This window comes from Cygnus olor, chromosome 2, assembly GCF_009769625.2.
Source record: "Cygnus olor isolate bCygOlo1 chromosome 2, bCygOlo1.pri.v2, whole genome shotgun sequence".
Classification (NCBI taxonomy): Eukaryota; Metazoa; Chordata; class Aves; order Anseriformes; family Anatidae; genus Cygnus; species Cygnus olor.
This window is the reverse complement of record NC_049170.1, coordinates 36,802,086-36,816,160: the sequence shown is the minus strand read 5'-3', so window position 1 is coordinate 36,816,160 and position 14,075 is coordinate 36,802,086. Positions and strand designations below refer to the sequence as shown.

The following is a 14,075-nucleotide window of genomic DNA, read 5'->3' as shown; positions in this document are numbered from 1 at the left end:
CCTCCACTCAGGTGAGATCTGGCTGCTTCCCCACACAGGACAGGGCAGGAGTGTGCTCTCACACTGATCCACTTTCTTCTAATAATAACTTTGTTATGACATCTGCTGTCCAGAGCAGCCCAGGGAGAGCAGTGGTAACAGCAGACTGCTTGGAGGAGCAACAAATGCTGCGTTCAGGTTTGGGAAACCATGAATCAGCTGTAAAGGGCAGTGTTACCTCAGCCTGAATCCATCTTGCTTAGCTCATACGGTCAGGTGTAAATATAACTGTGTGGACAATAACATAGTCCTGTGATACGCCTTCATGGGAGGCATCTATTTTTATAGAGATGATGATCCTCTTCCAGTATTTGGTCACAGAGCAAGAGCCCTGCTGTAAAATTACAGGTTAAGCCGTGGTGTGACAGCCTTGCTTTTGAGGCAATTCAGATGCATACAGCCTCAGAAATGACTCTAGATAATGCCGTGCCTTAATGTCTGGGGAAACAGCTGCTGTACCCCCTTAGAGAGGGAGCCATGTACATCTATGGCCCCATCTCCCAGATCTTACAAAGGGAGAATGGGAACAGTGAAATGACTCTGCCTTTTTCCTACCCATTTTAGGAGGGCGAACACTCTTGGCCAGATTCAGCCTTTTGAAAACCAGGGGGAGAGCAGCAGGAGCTGCGCCCGTGCCAGGGCCTCCAAGGGAGCAGCCCTGCCGTGCCACCCGGGGCCACCTCCCGCTGGGTGACACCGTGACCCAGCGCTCATGGTGGGATTGTCCCGACGGCCAGGCTGAGCCTCGCAGGCCGTGAGCATGGCCAGGTCAGGCCATCACCCTGGGACCTCTAGCACCACCATCACATGAACCTCAGAATGGGTTCATCCTGACGAGCTCGAGACTGCGGTTTACGCATTGTTGTGCCAAGGTCTGTATTGGACCAATTTATAGTGAGAAATGAGGTTGGCAAGATAACAGGGGCATCACAATTAGAGCTAATTAGCCCAGCAGGAAATCCATTTCCAGGCAGCTTTTGGCAAGAAGCGAGGTTGGCGGGATAACAAGCATAGAGTGTATTTTGATATAAGCACACTCCAGCTGCAAGGAAAAGTAAAATAACAGCTTGTCTCATCCTTACGCGGAGACCCCGGGTTAGGATCCACCACGTAAGCCTTTTTGTTTGAGGCTTCGTGGCCTCCACGCTTGGAAGACCTTTGGAGACCTCTCTCCTGCGGAGCACCGGGTCTCCTTGGTGGGCACATGGTGGCCCCGTGCAGGGGTGGTCTGCAAGGTCGGCTTGGCCCTGCAGTCACACAGGCCTCTGCCCAGCACCATGGGCTCTTCTCCACCAATTTTGGGGGAGATGACGGATTTCAGGTCCAGACGCGGCCAGCCAAGCACAAAGTAGATACGAGCCACCAGATACCATCTAAGAAAAGAAATCATGGATGAGCAGCTTGCAGGAGTTATCTGTGCGGTAAAATGTCTGGGGTATAGACACAGCCAAACTACTGGAATTATTTGTATTTGAGTGCTTTATTATATTGGAATTGCGGTGATATTATTAACATTTGTACAAATGCACAAAAATCCTGTCTCTTCTAGCTAGAAAGAGATGTAAAAATCTGACCTAGTTGAACAGTCTCAATGAACTCATTGTCCATTTGCAACAATAATGGGTTCACAATGCAACAAAAAGCTTAACATAAAATTAAACATATTAAATGCTGCAGCAAGTATTTACACTTATGTACCAAAAAAAAAAAATATCTCCCTCCAGTAAGGAAGGTGGTTGCTTTACAGAATAAAACAAACAGACAAACAAACACAAAACCTTTGCATACAATACAAACAACCTCAAGCCCAAAACTTACTGTGACAGCACCTTTTTTAATATAATATATATATATTTATATATAAACTTCGATAGTTTAGGCTTACTCCAAGCAGTGCTAAAAGTTCCTTAAAACCAGGACAATGACAATATTCCAAAGAAGCAACTTTCGTGGATGATTGCTACCCAGTGTTTAAAATGAGCTGTTACAGAGAAAAGTACAGAGCTCACGAACATGACCTGGGAAACACTTGGGTCCAGATTATAAAGTCCTTGGCAAAACTCTCAGTGGTGATTATTCTTACTCTGAAGAGTGAGCACACCTCTCATGCAAAATATTTTGTCTTTTGGAAGCATGGCAAAGGTTGTCTCTGACAGGGATCTCTTTGCAACCTAAGCTCCTAGGGGTGGGGGGAAAAACGTACCTGGAATTTCCTAGATTCCAGCAAGGAAAACATTTCCCTCCAGATGCCCTATCAGCCCCCCCTCTCTTGTTTCCTGACACTGCTGCAGTTGCTGTACAGGCAGAATGAGTTTCCAGTCTTCATTCAGAAGGCTGTTGCGCAGATTTTAGTCAAAAAGAGATTTGGGTCTAATAGTCTTACAACATGAACTGGCATGCCGTTATGGGGGGGTCGGGAAGAGTTCCACCCAGGGAAACTTAGCATAAGTAGCATTTATTTTGCATAAATATAGAACTGGATATCCTGAATACCAGGTATTACACATCAGTCTAAATATAGCTGGCTGCAATTATTGATTCCACTCCAAGGAGAGCCTGGGAAAGGATCACATTTCCATTTAGAGAATCAATCTTTTTTGTGAGTGTGTGTGAACACTAACATTTTTGGCCTCGCAGAGTTTTAATGTTTGCTATAAAGTAGTTCTGAAAGCTATGGAAAGCCAGTAACAGTAAGCAATTTAGCTCTAGTCTAAAGCCACTGATTAAACTGAGATAACTGGAAGCTCTGAAAAAAAAGAGGTTACTGATGTAAACAGTCTCTTTTGTCTTTGCAATAACATGATTATTTCAGATGATGAAAAAGTGATATATATATATATATTTTTGGTGTTCTGATCGCTTGAAATTTTATTGCTCTTGTTTGTCCTTAGAAGTTTTTAGTCTCTTTTCTTTCTTTTTTCTTTCTTTCTTTTTTATTTTTTAAAGGTGCTGTCCCTAGTCAAGTTATAAGGCAACATATTTTATTGACTTAAACTTCTAATACATAGTATGGCCACTGTTATCACTGCAGCTTCGCAGCTACTGTGGGTTGGACAACAGTCAAAGTGCATTATCATGCACGACAGAGCCAGTCTCCTGACCTTACACTATACAGGACACTTTGGTTCTCAGGATGAGAGATTATAAATGTAGCTTAGATGCTGCCTCACACACTTTGCATAATAAAACATTTATATGCTATCATGAAGAGGGTGTAAAGTCTAAGTCACACTGCAGACTGGCTGTTCTCAGCTTCTCCGTTTGGGCAGGTGTGAGAGACAAGTTGTAGATATGCCACCAGTGAAAGCATATAAATGTATCTGGTGCAAATGTTTTACAAGAGAATTATAAATGATTCAACAAGGGAGAGCAAGAAAGAGAGTGAGAGCTAAAGTGCAATTTTAAAATAATATAAATAATTGAAACGTAGAAGTAAGATACTAATTAGTTGTAACTGGTTTTGTTTTATAGGCACAGTTTAGTTTTTATGTCTATAGATCAATCTTTTTTTCTTCTTCCCCCTCCAGTAATTTTATCTGATGTATAATGGAGTTTCAATGGTCTATGTCTAAGGAACACTGCTTAGTAAGAGGACAGAAGAGGCAATGATAAGGCAGTATAGTGCAACTCACTATGTGATATTAGAAAAGAAACAACGATGGGGTTAGATCTTCTGTGGTGATGTATGTAATCAGCCTAAAAAAAAAAAAAAAAAGGAGAAAAAAAAGACAGGCTTTCCAGTTATATGTTGACCCATGCTTTCTAAAATGAGAGAGCACATTTTCCAATACAAAGGAAACAACTAAAGGTTCATTATTTGCTTTGTTGTTACTAAGAAAAAAAAAAAAAAGCAGATGCTGCTTTAAGGAAAACATTTAAATCTAGGAATTTCTGTACAACTGACCTCAGCAAACTTTTCCATCTTAGATGGATGATTTCTGCTTGAGACCCTGAAGGATAAAGATGCAAAGATGCACACACACCTAGAGTAGTTTATTGCAAAACTAATATTGTAACTTTAAAAAAAAAAAAAAAAACACAAAACAAAACAAAAAAGAAACAGATTCTGTACAAGAATACTGTTCAAATGGAATGTGTTAAAATAACATTTATTAATAAATACTTTATAAAATTCTATGTGATTACTAAATTAATAGATTCCTGTTTTAAAATTGCTTTGGTCCTCATGAATTTTCATAAATTCACTCTATACGCTTTTTTTTTAAAAAAGGTATTAGCTGCTAAAAAGCACATTTTGCCTAAACTAAAAGGCTAGTTTTAAACACTAAATATTGTTGCTTAAAAAAATATGAATCCTCAAAAGTTGGGCATTTAACAACAGTTATAGCTGGCTTGTTAGTTAACAGGACGGAGTCAGTTAACACACGAAATCCACACGCACTGAGGCACTGAACCATTGACTTTCCACTATTCAGAACATGGGCAGCATACATTTAGCTTTGTAGCAGGAATTAACTTCAAACAGCACGAAATTCTCCACAAATCATCCTCATCGTCCTTATAAAACACACCATGATAGCACACAAACTACTTGTCTCCCACAGGCAGTGTTATGAATATGGCTTGCATAAGTTGACCTGGGGAAGGGGCTGGGGGAGAAGGAGCCGGATCACAGCATAGTTCCTTTCTGATACAGGTATTGCAATTGTCCGTGGCTGAGATTTCCAACATACTTCGGCTGTCACGCAACGAGAGATGCCCTCTGGAGGAGTATCTGTGACATGGGGAGGCTTCCTCCTGGCAAAGCCCTGGCAGTGCCGAGCAAAGCCGGCTGGGGAAGCTCTGCAAGAAGTCCAGCGGCGGTGGGACGGGGCACAGAGCCCACCAACGGGCTGGACTTGAGAGAAAAGCGTGTCAGCCTCCAGTAGCAGCTGGTGAAAAAGTAGGATTTCTCCTCGAACGAAAGAGCGTGGTAAGTGCATGGCGAGTGACGTGCTCGGAAGCAGGCCGCTTCCACCAGCACCCGCAGAAGGCCGGTCCCGGGGGGCCGAGGGGCACGAGCTTCTCCTGCAGCCTTTGCTCGGTGCACGGCCGGACCGGCGGCTTGAGGAAAGGCTGCAAGACCCCTCCCCTGGAAAACAAGAGTATTTTCACGTGGAAGTGAATCTGGTGAGCGATATAAGGTGCCTGGCAGGGTTGGTCCTTTTACCGATAGAGCTAATATAAATATGCTGCATGTTGTCTTGGCCTGTGAACCTGCGACAGAGTTACAAGAAGCAATAGCAAATAGCTTTTCATCCTTTACTTATTTCCACATCACTAGCAATGATTATACCTAAAGGCCAATAGTATAGAGAGGAGACATTTCATTGTAATTACACATTTAGGCCAACATGTGTGGTTGGCTTGCCTAGTTAGCATTAAAAAAAGAAATAATTGAGCTATATATAATACACATCAGTCAAACTGTCAAGTTGCTGAATTTAACAAAACTTAGGCAAGGTTTTTGTATTTTTCTTTTTTTTTCTTTTTTTTCCTTTTTTTTTCCCTTTTTAATGTAGAGGCTTTCAGTTTAACAGCTAAATATTTTAATTGAGGAGACTGAATAAAATGAAGCTAAACTGTAATTCTAGTGCAGTGTAGCTCAACTGGGTATTCTAATATTATCAACAACTTTGATTTTTACTTTTTAATGTATTTAAGTGCTACCCATATAGAGGGAAAGTTTTTAAATTAACCCTGTGATGGCATTTTATTTTTCACAGTGAATGATGAAATTCAGACACAGGGGAAAGGCTTATTTTGTTGTTTTTACATCGTGGATACTCAGCTGGAACATTTTGCTCAACTGCATATTTGAGAAAAGTTCCTTTGGGAGCCATGATGAAGCAAGACCATTTAGCTATTACAACTGGAGGTTAAAAAAAAATTATAGATTCAGTATTTAAAACACTTTAAAAGTATACGTTTGTCTAAAATATAATAGAAAATCCTTTACATTTGTATTTTTTCGTAACTTTTTTTTTTTGGTTCTTAGACTATATAATCAAGTCAAGATTTATACTGTACATTAAAAATCTTATTTTGAATGTTTTGCATAAATGGAAAGAGAGCTGTTCAAGAATACTGATAAAAAGTTAGATACCAAGAGAAGAACTAATTCAGAAACATATGATCCTCAGAATTTTGTCTTTCCTTCCACGAGGGCCCTGCTCCTGACAGTGCCTCCCACTTCACTAGTTGAGCTCTCCTTCCCACACGGAGAAGAGTCAGCCTGCTACATAAAACCCACAACTCCTCTCAAACCCAAGAAACAGCGGCTGAGGACAAGAACCTCGCTTCAGAACAAAGCGTGTTCAGGACTGGAACATTTGCCAGGAATAGCATGAATTAGCTTTTGCTATTAAAGATGCAGTTTGAAATGTTTGAACGCTCATCGCCAACTCAGAGCCCGCTCCCGCTCCCCGGGGCAGACGAAGGAGGTGTTGCCGCTGCCAGCCCTGAGAGCAAAACCAGGTCCCAGGATATTGAAAGGCAGCATAATTAACTGGCATCATCTCCCTCTGATTTTCCCATCAATCACTGCTACTACTCTGGGATGCAAATCCGTTGTGCTGAGGGGCAGGCGCATAGTCCAAACAAAACCCTTAATTGTGGCATAAAGCCCCTTTACAGACCCTCTTTGCAGGACTGAATTTTATCCAGCGAGTGCAGTGGAATTTGTCATTCTTGCAGCACTTCTTAGTGGCTGCGTGCTTTATAAAAAAAGATTTTAGCGTCATTATGGGACAATTCCTTACCCGCTATAAACTGGCATAAGTGCCATTAAAGTCAGTGAAGCTCCACTGATGTCTGCCAGCTCAGGACAAGTCCATGTACATCTAAAGGGATGCCTGCAGAGAGCAGGACTTTCCCTGGTAATTAAAAATGGCATTTTTCCAACTGGTCAGAATGGTTACACTGATTTATTTTTCATTTATAGCCCATGAAATCTGAGGCTGTTAGCTTTTGGTGCTAGAACAATGTAAGCAGGTTAGGGAACAGAACTTTCCTGAATTATTATATACTACACAGATTTGCTATGTTAATGACTGGCAGTGCAAAAAAAACCCCTGCTGTAATTCTCAGGTGTTACTTGCTATGCCTGCACTGTGCCACAGCCATTTACCTCAGCAGCTTACACGGCTCCTAGCGTCAACACAGCTGGCTCTCAATCTTGCTTCACCTGCGACTGCACTGCTTTCGCCTTTCCCTGTTTATTAAAAGCACTAAATCAGGAGTATTTCTATTTTTTAAAACAGAAATGCTTGGCGCAGCCCAGCTGCGGGTGAAGAGCTAGTGAAAGCAACAGCCTCGCCGGCAGTTTTTTGGGGGCTTGAAGTTTTTGCTTGTTCATCACTGTTCTCCGGGGGGTAGAGGGGGAAGAGAGGGAAGTGAGGATGTCTTGGAGTGAAAAAAAAAAAGCAGGAAAAAGTTTGGTGAAGAGAAGGACAGAGGGCTTGGGAAGGGAGGAGGAAGATGTGAGAATAACGGAAAGACAAACAGGGCAGGATGGGAGAGAGAGCTGGGGAGGAAAGCTGGACAAAAGGGCACAGTATTTGGGCTTGGTTTTGTTCTGATAGCCACATAACTACGTAACTGTGTTGAAAGAGGCTCTGAATACAAGACAGGGTTCTGGTGATAGCACAACGCTAACTCATTTTTTATGATGCTGTCAGCAGATGCCCTCTCTCTATATTTATAGCCTAATTACTCCTAGTTACCTACATATGACTCTGTTTAATACTTTTCATGCCTCACGTTGGCTAACAAGCTGCAGTTTAACACAACTCCGTATTTCTGAGGCTTCAGGCTAGATTGGTGAGAAGGAAACGTGACTATGTACATAGACAGTTAGGTTTATAAACAAGTAACTGGTACCAAAAAAACTGGAGAAAGCACCAAAGCATTTCTCAAGCTGATAGCATATTAATTGCATAACTCCCTTTTATGTAACTAAGTATAAAAGACATTTTAATAACTATAAAAATGAAAGCCAGAGTCTTTCAAGAACTGAGGAATCTTCCAGGCTTGAGTTACGGTCAAAAATGTCCTTAGCACAGAGGACGCTTTGATACGCTTCCACACTCCCCTAGCAGTTTCTGATCAACCAGTCTTAAAGGATTGGGTTGATGTCTGTTCTGTGGCTGGCAAGCTGGGTGAGAGTGGAGCTTCCCACAACGTCGCTGACAGAGGAGGAGGTCGTGATGGTGTTGTGCTGGATGACTTGCTGCTGGGAGCACGCTGGGACCGGGCTCGCAGGAGGACTGCTCTCGGGACCTGGGCAGGGTGTGAGGGACAGAGACAACACACATTCAACCAGCTGATATTCACCTGGCTTCAGGAGCCGGGACCTTGGAAAAACTCCAGTACCTTAATGACTCTGAAGCCAACACGAGGATAAAATTCCGGTGTCTTAAGATTTATAAAACCAGTGTTGGGATGCTTAAATGCTTTATTCACTCCATCAGAAATCAAAATTGCAGTGCAGTGCACTGCATCACAGAAAATCTAATTCAAGCAACAGTTGATAGGCATGTAATGCAATTCTGTATTTTTTCTTTGAGTACTGTTAAAGAGCCAGATGCGTAGTGATGCAGAGGAGATAGAAAAGGGCTCTATTTTAAGAAAATGTTGCAATCTAGAAAATGTTAACCCCAAGGCTCTTCTGAGCCGCGCAAAGAATTTGTCCATAAATTACCATACTTGTAAAATGCATCAGCTAGACATAATCAATTCAATGTTTCCATTAGACGTGATTAAAAATAAATAAATACACAAGTTAAGAGTCAAAAAAGAACAAACCTTGAAAACCTGCGCCGAGTCTGGTCTGCGCCACTGTCAGAGCACAGTACCATTTTCGCTGGAGGGGGCTGTAATGCTTTCCTTTACAACCTTCCTTTGGAGAGTTATTTTAATGTGCTGGCAGCGCTGTGCCCAGGAGGACTCTTGCAGGTCTGGAGCTCTGAGTTCAACGGGGATCCTCCGCATGGGAGCCAGCGTCCATCCATGTGCATCGCCGTGCAGGGTGGAGGGACGGGGGGGGACCAGCGGTGCTGTGCTGGATGCAAACCATGGCTTTTTGGTTTTTAAGCAGGGCTGGTTAAATAGGGGCAGGAGATGGGACAGCTCGGATGATGTTTGAGAAGAGAGGCTCAAGTGATAATATAAGGCCAAGAAGGGGTTCTGGAGGGAAGAACTAGAAACTGTGTTTTCCTGCGGGTGGTGTGGAGACAGTGCAAACATACCAGCTACTTACTTAGATATCCTTGTGATTCTTTCTGCATGGCTGTTATCGGACAGTCTTTATGCGTTAACAACAACTGTTTCAGCTGTGCTACCTCATTTTTCAGCATGGAGACCTCATTCTAGAAAAGAAGTAGAGAGTTGGGTTTGCCACAAAGCTTAAAATGTGCTGTCATGCAAAGTTTAAATCCCAGAACACAGAAACTACTCTACAACTTTGTAAGAACGGGGCAAAACTGGCACTGACGTACTCAGTGCCTGTAGCTGGGTTTATGGTAATGTTTGTCCTTGACAATATTTTATAACATCTTCTGAGGGCAGCTTGGCTTCCAGACTTGATGCCATAAGCTGATGTGAACTAACTTCTGTGCCCACCATAAGAAGGGCACCATTCCCAATCCTTGTGCACAGGACTATGTCATAGTTACATCCATCCTCTTCCCATCTATTTACTCTCCCATCTCACTGGCTTGGAGTTAGGGCTTAGCTATGTGCCCTGCTCTGAAGAAGTCTTTTACAGCTGAGTTAATGGCACTTAAAAAAAAAAAAGAAAAAAAAAAGAAAAAAAAACAGTGACAAGAAAATAAATACAACTCTGTCTAGTGAAGGCTTCAAAGTCCCAAGACAGCTTTTTCCTGGCTTATCCTGCTGAAATGAAATTATTCTCCTAATTGAAGCACAGACACCTCCGTTAACCTACTCTGATTGTGCCTGCAGCCCCGCGCTGCGCCGGCCATGCCGGGGTAGCGCCGAGCACAAAGAGGGCCTCTGTGTCCTCGGGGGCGCAGACAGTAGCTCGCACCTGAAGCTGCATGTTTGTCTGGGTGAGTTCTTCTGCTTTCTTTTCCAGTGACATCACCCAGACCTTCCTCTTCTGTCTGCAGCGTGTGGCAGCGGCTCGGTTCCTCTCCAGAAATTTCCGCCTCCTCTCATCTGGGTCTTCGTCCACCACCCTCCTCCGGCGGCCTCCAGTGGGCTGCGGCGGCTGTATCGTCTGCGTGGGCTGCATCTGCTGCGCCGCTGGCGAAACCTGGCGGGGGAGAAGTCGGACACGGTGCTGAAGTGTGGGGAGAGGTGGAGGGAGGGATGCTGGAGGGAGGAGAGGCATCTCCTGCGTGCAGCTGGTGGGACGGCAGGCTTCCTGGCAAGGGCTGGGAAAGGCATGCCTTGAAAGACGCCGCCAGATGCCACCGCTGTTAGCTGCTGGCAATGAGTTGCACTGGTCAAAGGGGAGATTTTTTGAAATGATTCTCTGAATATTAGCAGAGAAAATATTTTTCCCCTTACGGTTAGTTATTAAAAACGTTTCACTTAGGTACTTTCTCTGCCACCACCTATTTCAAAGCTGAAATGTCAAGTTTCTCTCAGCAACTCTTTTAATCAAAGCAGAAGACTGTAGGGGCCTTATTTCTGTCTCTCTTTTCTTTTTCTTTTTTCTTTTTTTTTTCTTTTTTGATAATTGCTTCCAAAATTTTGGGACATTTTTATTTCACATGCTCTTCCACCTCCATTCTCACACTTCAAAACCACTAGGGATGGGAGCTACAAACGTTTTCCATGTCTGAGGGCACTCTGGAAGCTACAGGAGTGGATGGTGGAGTCAGGAGACCTTGCTGTCCATGAGATGGAATCAGAAGAAAGGATTTAGGGAGCTAAATTCAAACTTGGGTTTTGAAGGGTGGCTGATATCCCTGCACTACATGGAGGTACTGCTATATCCCCCTTCTCAGCCATTTCCATTTGCGCTCTTTTTGATGCTATACTCCTTTTTATTATTTTATTATTTATTTGACAGCAGACATGAAAAAACACTCCTAGCCCCTCTGCTATGAAAATATGAAAAATATGTGTTTATGCTTTTTCAAGTGGAGGAAATTATCAATCCTGCTGCTGAGAGCAACTGGCCCATGCCCTTACAGAAGAGGCACATGATGGGGCCAGTGGCCGACAGTCTGAGCTCTGACTCCCCGTGGGTGGAATACATGTCTGCATCCCAGTCAGGAATGAGTCTCAGACTTAACACTCGGTGTTTCTGAAGCAAATGGTGCTGGGGAGTCACCAGCTTTTGGACTGCTTTCCTGCCTTGCCATGGTGCCCAGGCCATGGGACCCTGGGCTCTGGATTTTGCTTGGGGCTCAGGTCGGATTGCTGGTGCACAGCTGGAGACGCTGGTGCTGCTCATGCCACTGCTGCTCCAGCAGAGTCTGGAACAGTCTGGAAACCCAAATTGTTGACTCAAAATTAATGCTGTTGTTCTGGCAAAGGCCCAGACCTCCAAGGTGCTTCCTTTTGAGTATAGGGAGTGGACATACTCAGTGCTTTGTCAGGCTGAGTTCTGAATTTCAACTGCAGCAATTAACATGTGTTTGCCTAACACATCTGTCTGTCTCAATTGAAATGATACTATCGTCTTGCAAGGTCGCTTTTCTGTCTAGAATCTCTCCACAAACTGTGAAGTGCCCTCTTCAAAAAACTGTTTATTCCCTCCCCCAGCTGACTTGTGTCAATTACAGTGGCAATTTTATGTGTAATTATTCCGTGCATCTGATAATGCTCTTTGCATGAAGCCAGATTTATTCTCAGCTTTCAGTTGCACAGTCAGGGAATCTCCCTTGCAGGAGCAGAAAAAAAAATAAAATTTTAAAAAGCTTCTAAAAATAAATTAGCCACCCCACGCTTTCTGCCTGATTCTTAAAATTTCAGTGAGTATTAAGTCCTTATGTTTGCAGGTAAAGTCTCCAGTCTTCTGCCCACACTGGGGTTGTCCCTGCACTGCAGTCGCCTGCTCCCTTCCCTGCCATGATGCCCCGGCTGCCCGCAGGAGATCACCGCCGAGGGATGCCAGCTGCTCCCTGTCCACTGGGACCGAGCACGCCACCTCTTTAGCAATATGTCTGAGTGCAGAGGCCTCAGAGATCCCTTTTAATGTCAAAAGAGCATCAAAGGGTTTTTATTTTCTCACATACAACACCTTTCCAGACTTCAAAGATCTGTTATTTATGTTTCTGGACACCAAGAGCTTTCCTTATCCCATTTCTCTCCTTTTTCATCTAGCATTAAAAAGTCTTGTTTCTTAACTCTCCCTGTCCGCTACACAGACAGCAAAAGGTGACTATAGATATTTTTTTTTTCTCTCTCCTTATGGTCATTTTCTCCTGTATAAGTAGCGAGTCGGTTTGTTTTCAGAAGGTACCAGTAAATGTTTGGGCAGTCAGCATGTATTTTCAGAACAACAAAATCTTCTCTCCATCTCTGGCAGATGTTAATTAGAAAGGCTAGCATTACATCACTAATAATGTCACGTGGGACAATTAACTGAATCTTACTAGATAGCTCTTATCCCTGAAATCTGTTAGGATATATCTTAGAAATTGTCTAAGCATCATTCTCTAGCAGGACTTCTCCACCCTGCCTGTGGACATGCATGCTCAGGTAAGAATAAAATGAACGTATATTAAAATTAAGGTTAATTTTCTTTTATAGAATGCCTATCATATATCCATAATCAAGACAAATGTAGGACAGGTAATAAAATGAAGCAACATCCAAACCTCTACTCTGCTTAAGCTATCACTCTGGTAAGTCTGATACAAAGAAACATTAATGGGACCAACACAACAACGATTATAGTAGTTGAGGTACTACAACTTGGTAAAATAGATCTTTCTCAGAACAATACCTATTAGAAAGAAGTTTCTACTTTTTTCCTTGATCTAATGTTCCTCTCTGTTCTTTGCAACTTACTGTAAAATTAATACCCATTCACTCATTCTAGCAAAGCATTGGGCTCCCCGTGTACCGAAATGGTATGTTAAATGCATGAAATGAATGCTGACATTACAGAAGAGTGTGGTGTAAAATAACAGAAGTTGTGACACGGGAGCATATGGCCCACAGCAATGTGGACCATACTGCCTTTTGGCAGGCAGCTTGGAACCAAAGAATCTGGCTTAGAAGAATAAGGAGATTAATAATTAGTAAAATGCACCATTAAATTAATGTCTTCTGGAGCAATCCGACCCCCAAAGTGGCCAATGCCATGAAGACTATGGATGAGCTTAAAAAAGTAATAACCATGTGTTTATTGAGTCTCCCTGTTGCAGCAAACCCTTCTACTCTCCCCACTAATGCATCTGTTCAGAAATCATGATTGTCTTTGCACCATGGGAGCGGACTTGCAGCGAGGAAGCAGATGATCCTAGGAGTCCTACTCAGCCTCATCAGCCATCGCCCTCTGCTCACAGCCGTTTGGTGACACTTACACCTACAGTCAAGGTGAAGACCTGCTTGATCCCTGGTGGGGCCCATTGCCTCCAGTGACACTCTGTGCCCTGCAAAGCTCGAGTTACAGTGTGGGCCTTGCTCCAGAGACTCCGTGGCGCCAGGATGCATCTGGCATAGCTTTGTGGCTGCCAGTCAGTCCACCTGCCCTGGTGTCTGCCTGCAAGTCTTTTGGGGGTACCTAGCTAACAGGGAATGCAAAGCACAAGGAACCTAGGCTGTTCTAACCAAAACGACTCAAAACTGGCTTCAGCAACACGTACATTAAGAAGGAAAGGCAGCTGTAGCACATTGGCTCATTGGCTGATGTCTTATTCTCAAAACTGGGAGGTTTGTTTTCTCCTCACCTGCTATAAGTGAAAATATGGTGTTTTAGCAGTGGTGCCCCACACTGTGGTATCTGACTCCACCACATGCATTAAAATGTTTACCCTCCCAGCTCCTTGGTGAGGTGTCACTGCTATTACTCTCATTTTAAAAGCCTCAGAGAGGTTGAGTGACTTCCTCTA

The 14,075-nt window shown here is 43.3% G+C and overlaps 1 protein-coding gene across 9 annotated transcripts in view; it reads right to left on the bottom strand.

Annotated features, from left to right (window-relative positions):
- Positions 1 to 1,506: 1,506 nt before the first annotated feature.
- The window catches only part of CREB5 (cAMP responsive element binding protein 5), a 259,677-nt gene continuing 247,108 nt past the window's right edge, over positions 1,507 to 14,075 (bottom strand). For 8 of the 9 annotated variants that reach the window (XM_040547700.1, XM_040547701.1, XM_040547699.1 and 5 more), the window contains 3 exons: positions 10,088 to 10,315; positions 9,299 to 9,407; positions 1,507 to 8,319 (listed from right to left, as the gene is read on the bottom strand). In XM_040547700.1, coding sequence (XP_040403634.1) covers positions 8,156 to 8,319; positions 9,299 to 9,407; positions 10,088 to 10,315 — 501 coding nt within the window. In that variant the 3' untranslated portion in view covers positions 1,507 to 8,155. Of the gene's footprint in view, positions 8,320 to 8,844; positions 9,408 to 10,087; positions 10,316 to 14,075 lie in introns of all 9 variants that reach the window. The other variant, XR_005816922.1, reaches the window with a different exon arrangement.